General features: G+C 54.2%; 1 protein-coding gene and 1 long non-coding RNA gene across 2 annotated transcripts in view; both read right to left on the reverse strand.

Moving 5' to 3' along the window:
• Nucleotides 1-17,660, reverse strand: part of PLXND1 (plexin D1) — an 80,890-nt gene extending 63,230 nt beyond the window's left edge. The window contains exon 1 of the mRNA XM_083795530.1: nucleotides 16,210-17,660. Coding sequence (XP_083651656.1) covers nucleotides 16,210-17,541 — 1,332 coding nt within the window. The 5' untranslated portion in view covers nucleotides 17,542-17,660. The remainder of the gene's footprint in view (nucleotides 1-16,209) is intronic.
• Nucleotides 1,931-16,169, reverse strand: LOC310880168. Its single transcript, XR_014571493.1, has 2 exons — nucleotides 2,709-16,169; nucleotides 1,931-2,169 (listed from the first exon to the last, which is right to left on the reverse strand). It is a non-coding gene; the product is annotated as an uncharacterized lncRNA (long non-coding RNA).
• Nucleotides 17,661-19,121: the final 1,461 nt, after the last annotated feature.

The following is a 19,121-nucleotide window of genomic DNA, read 5'->3' on the forward strand; positions in this document are numbered from 1 at the left end:
AGCTGTGAGGGAGCAGGAGCTGGCTGTATTACAAAAAGTTAAACCGAAGATATCCCGAGCCAGGAGCTGCAGCTCCAGCAGAAGCCCAGCTGCTGGTGAGAGCTGTCCAGGCTGGTACCAAGGCTCCCGCTCCCATTCATTAACAGGTGCAAAAGAACAATGACAGAGGAAAAAATGTAAGGACTCCTCCTCTACGTCACCTAGATCTAGTCTGTGAGCAGGTATTTGGCTTACTTGGCCCACAGCAAGACAACAGACTTGACCATTCTGTGCTAAATTAATTAGCACCGCCACTGCATGACGGCAGCATTTAAAAACTAGCCTGATGCTTCATATTTCTCCTTCCCTGCTGAGACGCACCCAAGATTTACGACCGCTCTCACCCTGAATCCTCTGAGATTCTCCTTATAATTTCTTCTCAGACAATGTGGATGGATTCAACAATGTCTGAACATCACAACAGTCTTGCTGCCGACAATTTACCTGCTGTCACTCCCACAGCAGCTTTTATGAAGTGCTGTGGGGGCAGCTGGCGCCGTTCAAATGATGGGCATGTTTCGAGGGCCATTACCACATCATCTGCAGTGTCATTTCAGGCTCATCTCAAAAGCCGCAATTGCGCTGTCACCCTCGCTGGGTGTTGGCATGCAGCACACAGGACGACAACTGCAGGTATTTGCAGACTGGTGCTAGCCTAAAAGCAGAGGCGATTACGGCCCTGGCTGTGGGAAGCACTTGCACACCGTGTCAGGCAGGAGACCGCTGACGGACCTCAACCCACACCCCCGCCACCAAGCATGTTTTATGCCTTACTGAAGTCAGATGTACCACGGATATCCCTTCCGAAACAATACTTGGGAGTGCTATTTAAGCAGAACAAATGCAGGGATTGAGGCTGTATCTGTTAGGACACCGGACCACGTGCTTCTACCACACAGAAGCTGATGAGCAGCCTGTTTAGCACATCCCTCCCTTCCTGGGCTGAGCGCACCAGTCTTGTGTCGCAATTCCTGTAGTACCAGTATTATTTCACTAACGGAACCAGACTGCATTCAGCTCTACCCTCTCTTCAGTTCGTTTGAAGCCACTGGACCTGAAGTAGCTCCTGATCGCAGGTTTGGAGGACAAGGCCAGCCTCTGGGCCTCTGCTCAGGACAGCGCCAAGAGGAGGCGACACACTTGGAGCTGCGGCTTGGTTTATACAGGCGTGAGATGAAAGGATCAAATGTTCTGGATGCAAGTGACTTTGCTAAACATATTTTGCAGTTTCACAGTATTTCATTCTTTTAAAACAAAACAAAACAAACAAACAAACAAAAAAACCAACTGCAGCCCAAATTCTCAAGTGCGTGTTTCCCGTGTAACTGGGCAACGCAATTTCTTTATGCTACACACACGCTATGGCAAGCCATTCATTTTTCTGATTTAATGGTTCTTTCCACTCACAGACAAACCTTCAGAAAGGCACTTGGTTTTATTTATTTGTTCTGGGGACACTTATCTCTAGCTCCACTTCACCGCTCTTTACCAACATCAAGGAACCGAGGCTCCCAGGGCTCCCTCCTGCTGGAGGCTGAGGCGCGGGGCAGCCTGGGCACCAGGAGGCACGCTCAGAGGAGCCTCCTGGGGGCAGTGGTGTCGGTCCTCCACCGGCCTCCCCCAGCCCGGGGCACAAGCCTTTCCTTCCAGAGATGGCTGAAGCCAATGGGAGCTCCTTATCTGCTCTCTCTGCCTGTTTATAAATCACGCTTTACAGACCCAATATAAACGCAAAGTGTTTTTCATGGTAAACAGGATGTAACCGTTCTAATGCAGGCCAGGCATTATTTTGGTCACATACATCCTTCCTTTAAAACACCTTTCTTTAAATGACATCAGCTCTTCCAAAGGACAAGCAGGAGACATATGGTGTTTCCCTCACATGGTCTCCAGGGTGGGGTGACACAATATGCTGCTTCTGTCTGTAAACTACAGCACCGAGGAGATATTTTAACTCTGTCATTTTAGGGTAAACAGGATATGACCAAGTCACATCCTTATGCAGGCACCAGACGATCACTCCAGATAATCACCGCAGCTTGGGAAATTTCACTTAGAAGTTGTGCTGAAAGGCATTCTTGATACAGAATGGGTGAAATCTTGCTCCGTCTTAAGCCACAGTGACCTACCCTGCAGTGGGGAAGACATAAATAAAACTTTTCTTCCCAAACCAGTACCTTTCTATCATTTGCATTTTAAAACAACCCTATGGGCATTTATTGCATTGCCATTATTCTTCTGCTACACGCTGCGGATACTGAGTAACTCACAGAAATATTGAAGGGGGGGCCTAGAACCAGGTCCTTCTGCACCCAACACATTTGCCCCTGCCACTCTCAGGGTACGGGGGAGCAGCCCCGGGCACAAGCCGCCAACAGCCCAAGACCAGCACAAAGTGAGCAGCGGCGCTGCCGTCCCACACGCTCACAAGGAGGGTGTACTTTGTATTTCTACAAAATTTCAAAAATGGGGCAAATGAACCCAAACCAAGGAGCAACTCCTAAGAGGAGGGTTAGTCAGATTAACCCGAGTGTGATCAGAAAGACAACACGGGACAGAGATGAAACATTTCCAACCACATCAGAGCTCAAGTGTTCAGCTGCTTTCGCAGTGCAAGTTCAGTCCTTTATCCCAGGCCTAGAACGGCACAAACTGAAGAAGCAATTTACCAGAATTTCCATTACCAGTCCCCCAGCCCTGTGCGCTGTGCCCCAGAGGCAGGCTCGCAGGATGTCGGTTTCGGAAGGAAGTCTGCTGGAAACAGAAGGAGGAAGAGGAGTGGTGAGGCAGCACTCAGGAAAACCATGAAATGTACTGATTTTTGTATCCTGTCTTTGTGACCTTAAAAATAGTTCTTAAGCAAAGATGGGAGTTTATTTCTGAATCAAAACCAGGCTGCAGTTCAGAAAGAAGCCCTGCAGCTTCTGCTTTCAGCAAGCAAGCTCTTCCTTACTGTACTACAGAGAGCCTGAAAGCTTTGCAGTGCAGCAGTGAGAGGAAAGCAAACCCACCCCTTTCATGCATCGTATCAGAGTGGATTAAAGTGTTGGCTCCTAACATGCCTGGAGTCCTGGGAAAATGACATAGCCAGTATCCGATAATCCGCTCCAAACTTGTTGATTTGTGGGACTTAGCAATCGTCTTCATAGGCTCAAAATTTGGCAGTTGCTCCCACACAACTGACATTTTCAGGCCATTAACTTCTGTGATAAAAGGGCTCTAGCCTTATCTCCCGCCTTCCTTAACATAAACCATTAGGCTTTTATTAACATTTAGGTATGACTCAGGGAAATCTCTGACTGCAGACAGAATATTGAAAATAATTTGGATATTGTCCGAAGAGAATAGCAGGGCATGGATTCAAAGCTGAACAAGGAGAGAAGCTAAAAACCAATGTGGAAATATTCCACAAGCACCATAACAAAATGGGCAGAGTGAGAGATGGTGGCCAGCAGACTCAGTCGCATTATGAAAACAGAAAGCACAAGCCCCCTTCTGTGTCCGGCAGAACCCAGACTCGGCCACAGAATCCCTCCCCAGGCACAGCCTATTCATTTCGGAGCCCTCCCAGTGTTGCCAGCAGTTTGTACACACAATCATGCGTTTATCTGCCAGAGTGTTGCAACCAGAGCTGTCAAAAACAGGCTTTTTAGGATGCCTGGAGGAAAATGTCATCGTTAGAAGAGGACTCCACTGTTAAGGCACTTGAGATGTAAGCGGTCTCTAACTGTAGTGCTGCCGCAAAGGCGGGCATTATCAGAGAGCTCCTCTGACTTCCCATCATGTTTTTTAGGCAATGGGAGGCAAATCAATGTGCACTCTTGACCAGTTGAGGCACTCAGGCTGAGCACCACTGAAAAATGCAATTTCGCTGCATTTTTCTTAAGAATCATCCACACTGAGCAATCAGCACCCATACTGCACAGCAGACTTCCTTATAAAAGGCTTAAAATTACATTTGCACCCTGTTTTTGCTGTTTACTCAGACTACAAGTTTCTTGAGCAAGGAAGCGGCCATTTCTGCTGTGTTTTGCACAATGCCAGCCCTGGCCCACGCTGCGCTGCTAGCCACCAGCGTAGCACAACTAACGGGCTATCCAAACAAGGATCTGTCTGCTCTCAGCTGTGACCTGGACCACGTCCCGCCCGCGGGGAGCCACAGGGCATGGCACCACCGCACCAGCGGCCGCCCCGGCCCAGCGCTGTCCGGACACAGGGGGCAGATTCCTGGTGCCGTAAACCGGCGCAACCCCACCGATGCCGGCAGATAGCATCTGCCCAGATGTTACCCTGAAGGGCCTGAAGTGTGTGCGAGAGGCCACTCACACGGCTCTTGGGACCACTTCTGCCGACCTCCGTGTTTATTTATGTCCCAGGAGCCGCAGCCACTGCGTGCAGCCGCGCTCCCCGGCTGCCTCCCACCCAGCGTGGGTGCGAGCGGGAGCACCACGGCCCCGGCACCACCGCTGCTTGGGGACAAATCCCAAACATCGCAGGGAAAGGCGCTCTTATCACACTGCCATGAAGCTGCCCCTGGCAGGGCGGACGGGAGCAGGGCAGGGGACTAATGACAGCTTTGCCCCAGGTTTTACCAGAATGTCACTTCTGCTGCTGCATTCTCAGCCGGCGTCTCGAGAATGGGGAGGTCGCGCTGGGCTGGCCGCCGCGCTGCGCACACAAGTGAGGCTCTCCCCTGCCTCAAATAAAGCCAGGCTGGCACTGGCTGCTCACAGCCCAGCACCGAACTGCTCCTGCCCAGCGGCAGCCTTCCCGCCATGAGACAGGAAAGTTAACGGCTTGCTGAATAGCAGTAATTGCTTATAAAAAACTATCAACAGATTCCCTCTGTCAAATCCCCATGAATCACCATTCCCTTGACAAACGAGCATTCACTGTACCAAAGCCAGCGGCATCCAGCAGAATAGATGCATCGGTTGCACAGAGAGAAAAATGACTGTATCAGTTCAGCAGCTCCTCCCCTCCACAGCAGACAAATGTCACCCCCACGCCAAAAAGCGTCTCCTTGGCTTCTGCAGAGTTCCTGATGCCTGGCAGTTTTTCAGCCTCTTATCTTCATTTTTATTTTACAGGAGAACTTTTCTTTTCCTGTCTTATAAAACTCATTCTTCCCCCTCCCTACTCTTGACTCAACCCCTTTTCTTTCCTTCCCGCTTCTGACATTCACTCTTCGCAGTTTCCCCTGGGAAACTCACCTGATTGAAACGACCAAGGAATTCAGACCAGTGTCCCTCAGATTAAGCAAGCAGAGCAAATAATGAGTGAAACCAAGCAAGCACAGTAACAATCACCATTAGGAAAGGCCAGCAGCAGCAAACACTGCAGACAAGTGATTCTCCTGGGACTTTTCATCCCCTTAAACCTGCTCAGCAGTTGCACAAGGATTAATCAGGATTCATTACAAGCAGAAGCAAGAGGTGTGTGAGGGCCTTGCTGCTGTTCATCCCAGAGTGCCCATATCACTAGTTCTGCCTTTCACTAGTTTCTGGAGTTTCCAGCAAAGACCGAAGTGCTCATCTGTTGTAAAATGAGGGGCTAAGCACGCTGTGCATCTGTAGCCGGACATGGGACCAGGGCTGACCTAGCAAGCCGAGCCCACCTACTGCCCAAACCCAAATGAGGAGCTGTTTCAGAAGGGAGCCTGCAAAGGCACGGATGGACCGAGACCTTCAACCAGCTGATGGCCAGAGCCAGCTCAGATCAAACTGCTCACATCAGCCCTGCACCCGCCCACAGGGGTACTCAGCACCGTGCCCCTGCTCTCGTGCACCCTGCAGAGATAGAGCCACGGGCAGCACCAGCAACTGAACGGGGAACCACTCGAAGCAGAGAAATGCAGCCCTTTAACTGAAATTGCATATCCTTCATGCTGCCAGGAAGACTGGTCAGGCTTATTATGCTGGTCTTCATCCTGCATTAAATACAATACTTCAGATTATACAATCAAATCCCCCTGGAATGGGCAGGCAGAAGGATTAACGAACAACAGGCTCCAGAGGGGTTGTCACAGTCAAAACAGCAAGTACTGGAGCAGCAAGAGTTTGTATGTTTGTCCTTTAAATCCCCCCTGTTGGAAACGCCATTCCTCTGACCAGTTCTGCAGGGACAAAGAGGAGAATTTATCAGTGCCTCCTTCCATGGGCATTCTGGATGCTCTGAAGCATCCCCATTGAAATTGTTCGGAATAAGACATCTGATTTATTCAGACTGTATTTTCTGAGCTGCTCTTTCCTGAGGAGAGTGCCCCCTTCTACCACGCGAGCTGTGTTTCTCATTTATGCTTAGCTTTGGCTTCAGTAACCACAATTTCAAAATATTCAAGCTCCTTCCCACAAGAAGGAATCCTGGGTGAACAGTCAGTTTGGCTCCTCGATCTTCAGAGGTTATTTTTTTCTTATTGCTACTGCTAATACTTAGCACTTTACATCTTCAAAGTGCATTGAAGGCATCTGTGCAACCGTGCTGAAAAAAGCATCCATTAGAGTAACAACTTCTTACCTAACACAACTGGTCTTTTGCATGTGTCAGTTCAAATCTGCTTCATTTAGCCATAGTTTATAGTAAATATTTTCCTGTATTTTCCTCATTAGTCTGCCAAATCAATTAAGCTATGAGATAATAAGCAGAATTCTGTTCTTCTTTTATGCATCCTCAATAAAACCTGGGTGCTTCCCTGACTCGCAGCATCACTCCCACACCAGCATGCGGACGAGGAGTCCTCCGCAGGGGCTGCCACGCGCAGCATGTGCTCAGAAGTCTTGGTAGGGGCGGTCAGAAAAAGCAACGCCACCTGCTCCCGGCACCCAGCCAGCTGGAGAGCTTGGCATGCAAGGTTAGAGCAAGCCTTTCTGCTCATTAAGCGAGCCCTCTGAACATACAAGTGATCAAGGCATAACAACCATGCTTTAAGGGACACATGCTGCTCACAAACATACCTTTTTTTGACACTAATGTACATGAGATAGAGACCTCTGCCCTCATTTTTAGGACTGAGGAAATCCAAGTAATAACTTGAGTGGATGGCTATGGAAAGTGAGAAAGGATCAAGGTCTGGACACAGGATCTTCTGACCTGCAGCCAGCCCTTGAACTCACACGCAAGCAATCGCACAAACAGCACCTGTGTGAAGCAAAAGACTTTCTCCAGGCTTCTATCTGAAAGCACTGTGCTTATTTACTTACCCATATTTTATATCTTCACTTCTTCTTTGGACGTCCTATTTTATTGTACTTTTTTTTTCCCCCAATTAGAAAATTAAAATCTGCAGAATGATTTCAAAATTTGTTAAAATAAATGGTCCTGTTGGATTCAGCAACCAATCACCTCTCCTATTTGGTCAAAGCATTGAAAGCTTCCTCTTTCTCTATCATTTTATATTTTTCTCTGCTGCCTTCAAGATTTGCAGGGGCCAATGTTTCCAAAACTATTTGGGAAGATCCACTACATTTTGCAGCCCATCGTGGCACCAAATTTCAGCACAACGTTACATTACAGCTAGGAGACTCCAGGGACTAGCATCACAATTACAGTTTCTCCCCAAAGCTTGAAGCCTGTCCTCAGCCCCTTGCTGAAGGGGGGCCGAGCAGCCCTCCTCGGCGCAGGGGGGGCGGTGTGCTGACACAGAGCTGCCCCGGGGGCTGCCCCAGGAGAGCTGCGCAGGGACACGCGCCCCCCTCCCCAGGATCCTCAAGGACAAGAGCAGGGACACCACCTGCGTCAGCTGCTCTCCAGATGTGGATGTCCGTCCCCAGTGCCTGTGTGCTGCACCAGCTGCCTTTCCGGACAGGGGAATCGAGGCAGCTACCGTTTCCTTCCCAAGTGAGGACCCTCCACACCGACTGCCCAAAGCCCCACCTGAACCCGCTGCCACCCGGCGCAGACCCCGCAGCTGCCCAGGGAACCACGTGCAGCAGCACATGACTTCAGCACCTTCCAGTTAAAATCGTGATCTATGAGAAATAACAAAGGATGACAGGGAGTCACAGTCCAACATCTCTGGAAACTGCTATTTTGTATAGTATTTAAAAAACAACAAACCTCACCCTTCTCACTGAGTGCTATCATCATGCTATAAACTTCTCCCAGCTCTTTCCAAAGAGAGAATTCCATACGCAGACATTTTCTAGAATACACCAGGTTTTCAGTGGCTCATTTTAATCAGACTATCCACCAGAGATGGCTTTTGGCCACTAGTAGCTCCCAACCCGTTAAATGTTGGCAGCGGTCAGCAGACAGTGGGATGAAAATCTAATAGCTGAAGGGTTTTTGCTCCAGAAGCGAGGAGTGTGATGCAGTGTAATACTTTAAACAGAGATGAGACAGAAACAGGAACACAAATTCCAAATTTCCTTCAAATAACAGAGGTACGTCTTGTAAAATCCAGACTTTTAGACAATTTTGCTTCTGGGTTAGAATTGAGAGATTAATGCTCCAATGCCACTAATAACACTCAAGCTGCTGAAATCCCGTGAGACCAGCAACCCTCTAACAGTTTGGGCTCAAAAAATGTGCAGCCCTGTTCCAGCAACCAGTCCAGCCCCATGAGACTGCTGCTACTCACAATCACGCTGCGTTCCGAGAAGGACAAAGCAGAAAGAGGCCCCAGCAAGACAATAAGGAAAAAGCCTGAATACCCACGCTCACCCTTATCCACCCTTTCTCTGAAAAACAACACGTCCTCAAGTGGAGAGGGAAGCACAGGGCTGGCAGCTGCAGGTCAGCCCTGCTCGACGCACAAACAGCCACCGCTGCACTCCTGCTGCCACAGGACACTGCATCCCCTGTCCCGGGGACGTCCTAGTCCCACCCCCAGCACAGGTCTGCATTTGGTGTCTCCATGCACTCCCCACACTGGACAAGCCCTGCTTGTCACTTGGCGGGTGACGAGGCAAAATCACCACGGGCTTTGGGATCAGCTTGTCTCATCCGCACACCACGTCTGACAAGGGCTCACCCAGGCTCTTTTTGATACAGGCCCTCTCGGAGCAAGCCATCCCCATGGCTGCTGGCAGAGCTGCTGCCCAAATGTGGGAACCAGCACTGCCCCTCTGCTCCAAAATGCCAATAAATTCTGCTGGTCTCTCCCAAGTTGGAGATTGCTGTCGACAGTCTGCCACCTCCTCCATTTGCTGCAAGGTGTTAGATCCCCACTTGAGAAGAAAACAAGGACTGCAGTATTTTCTTTACCTACCCTACAAAATCAATAAATAAATAAATAAAGACAGAAAAAAGCAAAGCAGATCCTTCCAGCAGGTGCCTGGTCGGGTCATCCCCCTCCCACACTGTGCCCTGCCAAAACAGTGGCACAGCAGCACCCCAGCACCTGGGACCTTGGCTCAAGTCCTGGCACTGCCGCCCATCCGATCAATGACAAGGCACAGATCGGGTGGTCTACCACCGTATGTCCCCCACGTGAAATGAGAGCAATAGCACTCCCCAAGCACAGACCTGTGCACAGCCCTGAGGTTCAGAACAAGAGATGCATGTCTACAGGTGTGCAGGGCTGCAGCAGCACCCTGCATCCCAGCTCCTCTTCCCCTTTGTGCAAGGGGCACAGTGCGGGGAAAAAAGCCTTCAAACATCAGCCACGTTTCTTCCCCGTGGCCCAGAGCTTTTACCCCATCCATCACCTCCTTGGTGTTGTGACCACAGTGCAAAGGGCTGGTCACGCATCCACGCCTGCAGCCCTGGTGCTGCGGGGGCTGCAAGGCACGAGCTCGCACACTGCGGCACCGGCCGGACTGGGACTCCCAGCCACGCTGCTGTAGGTAGTGTGCGATGGCACTCAGGTGTTCGTAACTGATCGTTTCCAACTGCTGCTGGCTCCAGCTTGCCTTGTGTTTGCATTAAATTACCACAGCCAGGGGCTCAGACTTATTATGTTTCCAGCAGCTTGCTGGAAGAGGTCATCAGACCAGAATATCACAAGTTTGCAGTTGCCTACATGTTTAAATAGATGCCTAGCGGGATTTAGAAGCAGGCTGAGCGAGGTGTTTTTATAGCATCCCCAGGCACCTATCCACGTCTCCAGGTGCCTTGTTCACCTCTGCCCTGAGCCCTGCTCATCTTCCGTCTCAATCACAATAAAACAGACTTTCAAAAATCAGAAAAGAGATGCCACAATTCCTTCACTTCCACCCGCCAAGACCTCACAGCCAAGCTAGCACTGGTTGGATCTCCTGAGGAGCAGGTTCACATTTGTCTGTGAGCTCAACGCCTGCCCTGGAAAACATCCAGGGCTCTGCAAACACAAGTGGTTTGAAACCCCTGAATGAACGGACAACTGAGATGTGCTCACCACCTTCGTATGCCTGTGCGATCACCTCTCCAGACTCCTCCAGCATCCCTCTGGCCGTGACAGTCAGCAACTGTGGCTGACATCGTACCTCCATGTAAAACACTGGACTTGGCAAAAATGGTTCTTCTGTATTCCACCTTAGCCATTACTTAGTTACAGGAGATTTGATGAGCTCAATGGATCAAAATTAGTCTGAGTTTCTATTTATCAAGGACAACAATACCTGTGCGGCTGACTGTGGCTCTCTGGAAGCCTGCAGGGGTGGCTCTGGTTCCCCGCAGCCAGGGTGCCCTGCTCCCATCCCGCCTGGGCCAGCAGCAGCCGGCAGCACCGGCCCCAGGGTTCAGAAGCAGGCCAGGAGCCATCTTCTGTTCTCTCACCTAAAGCAGACACAGCCTCTGGTTTCCAGGCACAGACATTTCCGTGACTTTGACTGGATTCCCCTTTGCGACCTGTTTCACGTGAGATGCAAGCAGGTGTGAGCCACAGGGACTCCCGTGGGCACGTTCCCACCCTGCCCTCGGCTCCCCAGGGACACCCCTGCCCCACACCAAGAGCGGGGGCACTCGCCTGCCCCCAGGCACACTCAGCCCATGGACCACCGAGCCGAGCCCCTCCCTGGAAGGACGAGATTCACACGGCTCCTGTCCCACATTTGCAAGCTGCCCGTGTGTGCCTGATTCCCAGTAAAAGGCTGACAGTGACTTAAGTTTCCAAGGAAACATAGCTAACACCTGCCGTGCCTAGCTAATACCTGGTGAGGGACAGAGCAAGTGCTCTGCACCCAGCTCAGGGTCCAAGCCTGACGTCCTCCAAATCTCAGCGAAGCTCAGGCTTTGGCCCGAGCCTCTCCCCTGGGTACCCGAGGTCCCAGCAGCCGCCCCTCAGGCAGACTGGCCACTTGCTGCCCAGGCAAGGAAGGCTTGGGAGGAAACCTTGACAGGCAAGGGACACTGATGTCTTGTAAAGCAACACCCCGAACTAAAACAGACGTCACTGATACGACTAACTTTGTAGTAACGGGGCGTTCTCCTCTTCAGGTGAGTGCTAGCGCCTCCAACGCAGCACCTTCTGTGAAAAGCAGAAATGAAGTCTGCTGCAGGAATTCCTGCCTTATTCTTAATGTACAAATTAAATGTAAATTCCCAATTTCCCTTCTTTGGCTAATCCTCTGGATTTATGTGAGTAGATGTAAGGTTAGAGCACATTTATTTTCATGTTTGGAATTTCTAAATTCGTATAAACCGGCACTTCAAAGTAACTCAGCTCCTATAAAACCCAATCCCACAGAGACGCCACAGTGCTTGGACAGCGAGTAGCTGCTTTGTCATATTCCCACGTGTATATGAGTTTTTTTTCTTTGGGAACATTTTCTTACTGGTTTCAAACCACATTTCCATGCACAAGCATTCATATACTGAAATTGTTTATACAGTCTACCCAAGGAGTTCATTTTATTTAACAGCCCGTTATAGTAAAACTCACTGGTGGGTATCTCATCATTACGCCACAAAGCACTGTGTTCAATGAGCATGCAGGATCTGACACAAAGCCACAAGAGCCAGAAACTTGAGAATTAATGCTGAAACGCATCATTATCCCATGCCGCTGTGCCTAAGTTTTTCAGCATAGAAAACAATTGGGTTTTTCAGCCTTTTTAGAGTTGCAGACCCCAAAACATTTCCCAGGAGTGATGCAGATCCCTGGGTAGCAAATCTAAATCTAAATCTAAGGAATATGAGTCTGCTTTCTCTCATTATCTCTCAGGGAGTTTTTAGGAGAGCATGGGGCTTGACATGGAAAACCACAGAAGGCAAGTAAGGAGCCTGGTGAAACCAGGGCAGGCTTACCAGCTCGGCTTCCCTCAAGAGTCCTGGCTGGCCACGCAGTGCATTTTATCCCACGTTGATCTCAGACCCCTACATCAGCGAGCATCTGGGCACGCAGCAGGAAGGATTGCAGGGACACCTGGACATCCACATTCGCTTACCCTTCTGCTGCTGCCACAGCTGGGACCACGGAGCCAGAACAGCCTGGTAGCTGCCTCAGTTTCCCTGTCCAGAAAGGCAGACGGTGCAACACACAGACACCAGCCATGGCCAGAGGGTGCCATGAGGCTGTCCTGCGCTGGGGCACCCAGGGAGGCAGCGTGGAGAACTGGCCATCACCTCCTCTCCTGTGGTGCTGCAGGCACCCTGCTCGGCCTCCCCAGGCCGGTTTTCACAAGGGCGCTGGCTCCTGGCAGCTGCGCCACGCTCCGGCTGTGCCACGGGGCTGACCTTCACACCGAGCGGGCCACAATCCGGCTGGGAAGAATAGTTCAGAGATGAAGTTAACCCGCTCGGTGTCCACAGGCTTCGGTAAGCACTGTCAGCACATTGCTGCTGTTGACGTTAAAGACAGGCTGCTGAAGAGAGCTTACAACCCTCCTCCATTCTGGAGGCTGAGGTCCGAATTTGATCCAGGCTTGTAGCAGTAAAAACAGGGCAGTGACTTCAGGCAGGTATTTCATCTCAGCTGCATGTGTTACAAACACAGCCTGCTATTTGACATAAAATTAATTACAAAAAAGCTACTTTTGCTGTGGGAAACCAAACCTAGAGCTCACCTCCTCACTCTCTGCCCATCAAGAACCAAACCAAACCAAATCCTTCCCTGGAACATCCTCCTTCCCCTACGCTGCTTCTGCTTATCCACCTCCGCAGTGACTTTTTGGTGGCGCTCGTCGAGAACAACCAACCAACCTGCTGACCTAGACCATGGTCCCCTGCACACTTTCCCCATGTCTCACAAAGTCATTAAGCACGTGCTTAATTGCAAGTCAGTGCTCCCACGACAGGGACGGGGTGCCCCCAAGACATCGGCCCAGCCACCAGCCTGGGGAGACGCAGTGGCCGCAGCTCCCGCTGCCCCGGCTGTCCTGGCAGCCCCGAGACGCGGCTGGCGCGGCTGGAGACAAGGGCTGGCGGCAGCGGCCTGGGAGCACTTTGGGCACCGGGTCCGAGCCCTCGCATGGTGCCCACCTCCCACAGTGTCACCTGCCACCACGCCGAAGGTAACGAGCCTGACCTGCCATCGCCCCGTTCTCCCAAAAGCCATCCCTCGTGCCCAGTGCCGCGGCTCCCCGGCTGAGTCACAGCTAAGTGCTGCAGGAGAGGAGCATTCAATTAGACAGAACAACACACAAGGGGACAATGATTTTCCTTTCACACCGCATTACGCCTAACAGCCAGTGCTCCCTATTTGTAACAACCGACTACTTCAGCCTAACATGTATTCGGAATGAATCAGGTCATCATTAGATTTTCATTTTTTTTCCAGAAGGAGCTTAAAACCCAACCACCTAGACTACAGGAAGAACTAATGAACCACAATTTTGATAATACCGGTGCACCTATCTGTGATGCATAGGCAAAAGAAAACTTGGAAACCCACTAACGGCTGGAAAAGTGGAGCTTATAATGGGAAGGCAGCTAGACACTGATCTGCACCACTGAACCAGCTGCTGCTTTAATACATTTTCCTGCTGCGTTCCCAGGGCTGGGACAGAAAATGTATGAGAGTATTTCATTGTCTTGAAGGTGGAAATTGATGTTAGATTTTTGCAGCACAAAGAAACACAATATTACAACTCTTCTCTTGACACTGCCACTCCGGGACTTGAAAACGAAAACAGCTTGTTAACTTGTTGGCAATTCTAATGATTAAGTAAAGGAAAAAGAAAAAAAAAATGAAAGGCTCTCCTTCTGACTGGTAGGAAGGCTTCCCAGCAGGCTTGGTCAGCGGTTTTAGAGGAATACGCTTCAAATAAATGGGAAGCGTAGAAATATTAGGCATGAACGAATATTAATAGTATGCTTCATTTATATCCTGCTGTACTTGACATCAAAGGATCTCAAAGCAGCTTTACAAATGTAATCTTTCACAACACGTGAGTTAGGCTTCTGAATAACAGTAATAGATACAGGAGTGTGCCTCAAATCAGGAAACTGAGGCACTTACAATTAAATGACTGGCTCGAGGACAGCCGCTCAGCACCAGGATCTAGATAAACCAGAACCCCGTTTTCCCTGTCCACCCTTTATAATCACCAGCCACACTGCTGTTTCCATTTAAACAAATCTTCTTGCAGCCTGATCTCACCACAAAGCTAAGCACAGCGGATGTCTAGTGACTTCCATAGGACTGGAGGCTCAGCATTTTCTAGCTCGCTCCCCTGAACCTCACATACCTGATTGCTTACCCTTTCAGGAACACAGACTTCCTTCGCAGAATGAACTGACAACATACTCCTGGTTGTCCTCCTCCACCACCCACGGAACGTTCAGAGGAAAGAACCGATACCAGGACTACACTTCGCAGTGCATCCACAGTATAGGCCAGATTCAGAGATGGAGAGAAATCTCATCTCAGTGAACTCAGGGTCTCTCTGGAATCACTAGGGAATTAGCTGTCTGAATAGCTTATTGGATATAGCACTTGATATTTCAAATGTTATTACACTGCTGTTACTTGCAATTATTTTCCTTAATAACAGAAGTTAGAAAAAGCAGTGTTTTCTCAACCATCGAGAAGTGCTGAGGAAGCTCTAGGGGACCAGGTGTCTCTCTGCCATTGAGTTTCAATTAAAACTGTGCCTCTAACTCTTAAGCACTCTCCAGACTTCTTAGCCGCAGTGCCTCCTCTCAACCTGTCTGACAGAGATGCTAGAATCCTGCGAGGTGCTGAGTGTCAGATTTGCAGGGATGCTGAGCATCAGCCCCAGCCAGCAAGACCTGCGGGTGCTTTCCTGCCCTGTAAATAGGATTCCTGACCCCCAGTGCCTCCTCTGAGAGCCGTGACCATGCCAAAACTTGAGGACTGGGCTCCTAGTGTTTAATGCACTGACTCTTTGTGGAATTAACTCAAAAGCCAGGACAGCTACAGATTGCCTGGCTGTCAGGCAGCTTGTAGTTTGCCACCAGGGAAAAACTATTCAACTTTGCTAGAGTAGGTCTACGAACCAGTGCATTAAGACTACATATTTTAACGCAGCATGGAGATGCCACGCTAAACACTTCGGTTACCATGGGAAACCTTTCTCTCTTTGCCACTGGCATTGCACAGGGAAGCCCAAGCCCAAATGCTCTATCTTGCCTTTGAAATCCAACAGATGTTTTTACGATCTTTGATGGAGCTGAGTTACGCATCCTTCCCAGAGGAAGGGAAAAACGCAGAGTTAAAGCAGCTCTTTCTCTCTTTCTTTGTTTCTTTCTCTCTGTCTTTCTCTCCAAACAGCGCACGTCTTTAGCGAAAGGGAAAACAGCCGTCTATCTGGCGTTAACATTTACGTCCGCTTGGTAACGAATCGTGACAACGGCAAACTTTTCCCCCGAAGGCACCGGAACAAGGCCGCCCGCGTGCGCGCCTCCCCTCGCAGGGCTGCCCGGCCGCGGCGGGACGGGCCGTGGGAAGGGAGCAGCTGCGGCTGGCGGCGCTCCCCCCGCCACCTCCCTCCGGGCCGTGCAGGGCGCACGGCCGGACGCCGAGCCCCTGAGTCACCGCCGGCTGGTGCGGCAGGGAGCGGGGGAACATCGCTGCCCCGCCGCGGAGCCCCGCCGCGCACGCACGCAGCAGCGCACACGCGCTCCCCCCGCTCCGCCGTGCCGAGCGCGGTGCGCGCCTGCCCGGCGAGGCAGCGGGACCGGCCGGCGGTGCGGAGCGGGGCGCGGAGCGGGGCGCGGAGCGGAGCGGGGCCGCTCGGGCGGCGGCGGACGGGGCGGGCCGGGGCCGCCGCCCCCCCGCCGGCCGCAGCCTCGGGGCGCCCCGTCGGCGCTCCCCGCGGCGCCGCCCGGCCCGGCAGGTGCCCGCCGTACCTGGATGTTGCGCTTCTCGCAGGCCGGGCCGGTGCCCTGCACCACGCTGTCCAGCACGGTGACCATGCCGGCGGCCGGGCTGACGAAGCAGGAGTTGCGCGCCGCCCGGATCGTCTCCTCGATCTCGGCGAAGCGGAAGACGCAGAGCGCCGAGAGCGGCCGCCCGCCGCCGCCGCCGGGGCCGGCCCGCTCGAAGACGCCGAAGAGCAGCTCCTCCTCGGGCGGCGGGGCCGCGGCCGGGCCCGAGGGGCTGCGCCAGGCCGCCCGCGCCGGGAAGACGGAGACGAGGCGGGTGAAGGCGTCGGCGGCGCCGCCGCAGCGCAGCCCCAGCTGGATGTAGGACTCGGTCAGCTTCTTGGTCTCGCCGCTGCCGTTGAGCGTGGCCTCGGCCGCGTCGCCCAGGCAGATGCGGGCCAGCAGGCTGTGCGAGGGGCTCTCCTTGTCGCCCGCGTTGGCCTCGCTGTTGAGCGCCAGGTAGGCGTAGGGGCGGCGGGCGGGCGGCGCGGCGCCGCGCTGCAGGAAGGCGCGCACGAAGCTGAGCTTGTGGCGCGCCTTGGCGACCTGCTTGATCTTGAAGATGTTGTCGTCGGAGGGGTTGATGTCGAAGGTGAAGAGCTTGGCCAGGTCGCCGCGGGCGTTGAGCGCGCGGATGGCGATCTCGGGCGTGTTCTCGAAGCGGTGGTCCTCCAGGCTGCGGTTGCGGGGGAAGAAGGGGCTGCCGAAGCCCGTGTAGGTGGCGGCCACCAGCAGCCGCGCCCCGCCGCCGCCGCCGCCGCGGCGCAGCACCAGCCCCACGGTGGAGGCGTTGGGGTGGTTGGCCGCCACGTTCAGCATGCTGGGGAAGACGGTGACCGCGTCGCTGCCGCCCGGCGGGAAGCGCACGGCCACGGCCGAGATGTTGGCCATGCTGCGGAGCTGGCAGAGGCCCTGGTAGATGGAGCCGCAGACGACGAGGACGCCCTGCTCGGGGTCGGGCTGGAGGATCTTGTTGTAGTTGTTGGTGAGCACCTTGGGGTGCTCGCAGGAGGCCTGCGGCAGCTGCGGCGCGTGGCACAGGGGGCTGTCCAGCACCGGCCCCACCGCCGCCTCCGCCTGCAGCGCCAGCTCGCCCCCCGACAGCTGGAACAGGCGGTTGACGGCCGCCAGGTAGACGCGGGAGCCGGGGCCGTCCAGCGCGAAGTTGTTGGTGGGGGTGGGCGAGAGGAACTTGCGCTGCACCTCCAGGCCGGCGGCGCGGCCGGGCAGCAGCAGCGGCAGCAGCAGCAGCGGCAGCAGCGCGGGGGGCCGCGGCTCAGCGCCCGCCGCCGGGGCCGGGGCCGGAGCCGGAGCCATCCCGCCGCCCGCGCCGCCGCGGAGCCGCCGAGTGCATGAGCCCGCTGCGAGCGGCGGGAGGGGCCGGGCCGCGGGGCCGCTTCCTGCGGGGGCTGCGCGCCCGCCGCCGAGCGACGCCCGCGGGAAGTGGCGGCCGCGGCGGGTGCGCGGGTGCGCGGCGCTGCGCGGCGGGGGGCGGCGGGGCGCGCTCACGGCCGCGCCTCCCTCCCTCCGCCCGCCCCCGCCCCCGCCCTTCTTGGCGTTACTCACTTCTTTCTTATTCGGGGTTCGTCATGTGAAGATGATTAAGTCGCAGATATTTTTCCCCGCGCCGCGGGCCGGCCCCGCACCGGGCGGGGGCACGAGCGCGGCGGCCCCTCTGCCCCGGGCACGGCTCTCCTCCGCCCCCCCCGCTTCTCCCCAGCCGTTTTCGCGCAGAACCGGCGGAGGGGCGGCCGAGGGAAGCGGCGCCTTCCCCGGCGGCGGAGCGGCGCGGCCAGCCGGGGGGAACGTGCCCCCCGCCGGCCGGCCCCGGGCAGGGGCGCGAGGAGGCGGCGGCCGGGCCGGGCCGGGCAGGGCCGGGGCTGCCGGGCCCGTCCCGTCCCGTCCCGTCCCGTCCGGGCGGCCGCGCCCGCTGCCGGCTGCGAGCCCGGGCGGAGCGGGGGGCCGGGGGCAGCGCGGCCCCGGAGGGTCGCCGGGCACGGCCGCGGCCTCGGGTCGTTTCCCGGCCCCGGCCCCGGGCAGCTCCCCCGGGCACCGGCCCCCGGCGCGGGGAGCGGGGAGCGGCGTGCGGCTCCTCGGGGCCCCACCTCCGGAGGGAGCTTTGCCCGCACGAGGAGCCGAAGGCAGAGTTCGGAACAGGACCGTGCGTCTCCTCTGCCCTCCATCGGGCTCTTCTTTAACTGTAGAAAGGGAATAAATAAATAAATAAATAAATATATATATAAAAAGAGAAAGAAGTGTTGGTATTTCCAAATTCCACCCACTGAAATCCACGGGGGAGGGGGGGATGGCCCCGAGATAGCGCAGCCTCTGATCCACCCTTCCTTATCGGCGTGGGAACGCTCTACCTGGGTGGGTGAAAGTGTAAATTCACATCCCCGGCAGTTCTTCCCACGTCCGTGGGCACATGTGCTCACTCCCTCGTCGTGGGGAGGGATGCTCTTAAACCGAGGAGCGCGGCCAGGTAAGACTACAAAGAAAGCTCCGAACGATCCTGCGGCAGGAGCCTCTTAGGGCTGCGCTCTGTGCAACAGACGCCTTGTTTGCTCACAGAGCTTGCAGCCCCGCAGCCGCCCAGGCCGCAGGCAGGTGCCGAGGGGGCACAGGTGGGCTGCAGCGCGCTGCAGTGCGCTGTGGTACCCCGGCCCTTGGCACCCTGGGGATGCTTCCAGCCAAAACAAGGGCAGAGCTGAAAGCCAGGCACATAGCTTTACCCTTAGTGTCCTCGTCTCAATCCTGAGTTTCCACTATGAGCAGAGACCTAGCCGGAGCACCCACGTGTGGAGGAAAGCACAGGGGAAGCTTGTAGCCTTGCTTTCACCATGCAGCTACAACTGTGTATTATTACAACAGCACAGGTCTCCTTGCAACAGGGGAGC

The sequence above is a fragment of the Anser anser genome, assembly GCF_964211835.1.
Source record: "Anser anser genome assembly, chromosome: 12".
In the NCBI taxonomy this organism is placed as follows: Eukaryota; Metazoa; Chordata; class Aves; order Anseriformes; family Anatidae; genus Anser; species Anser anser.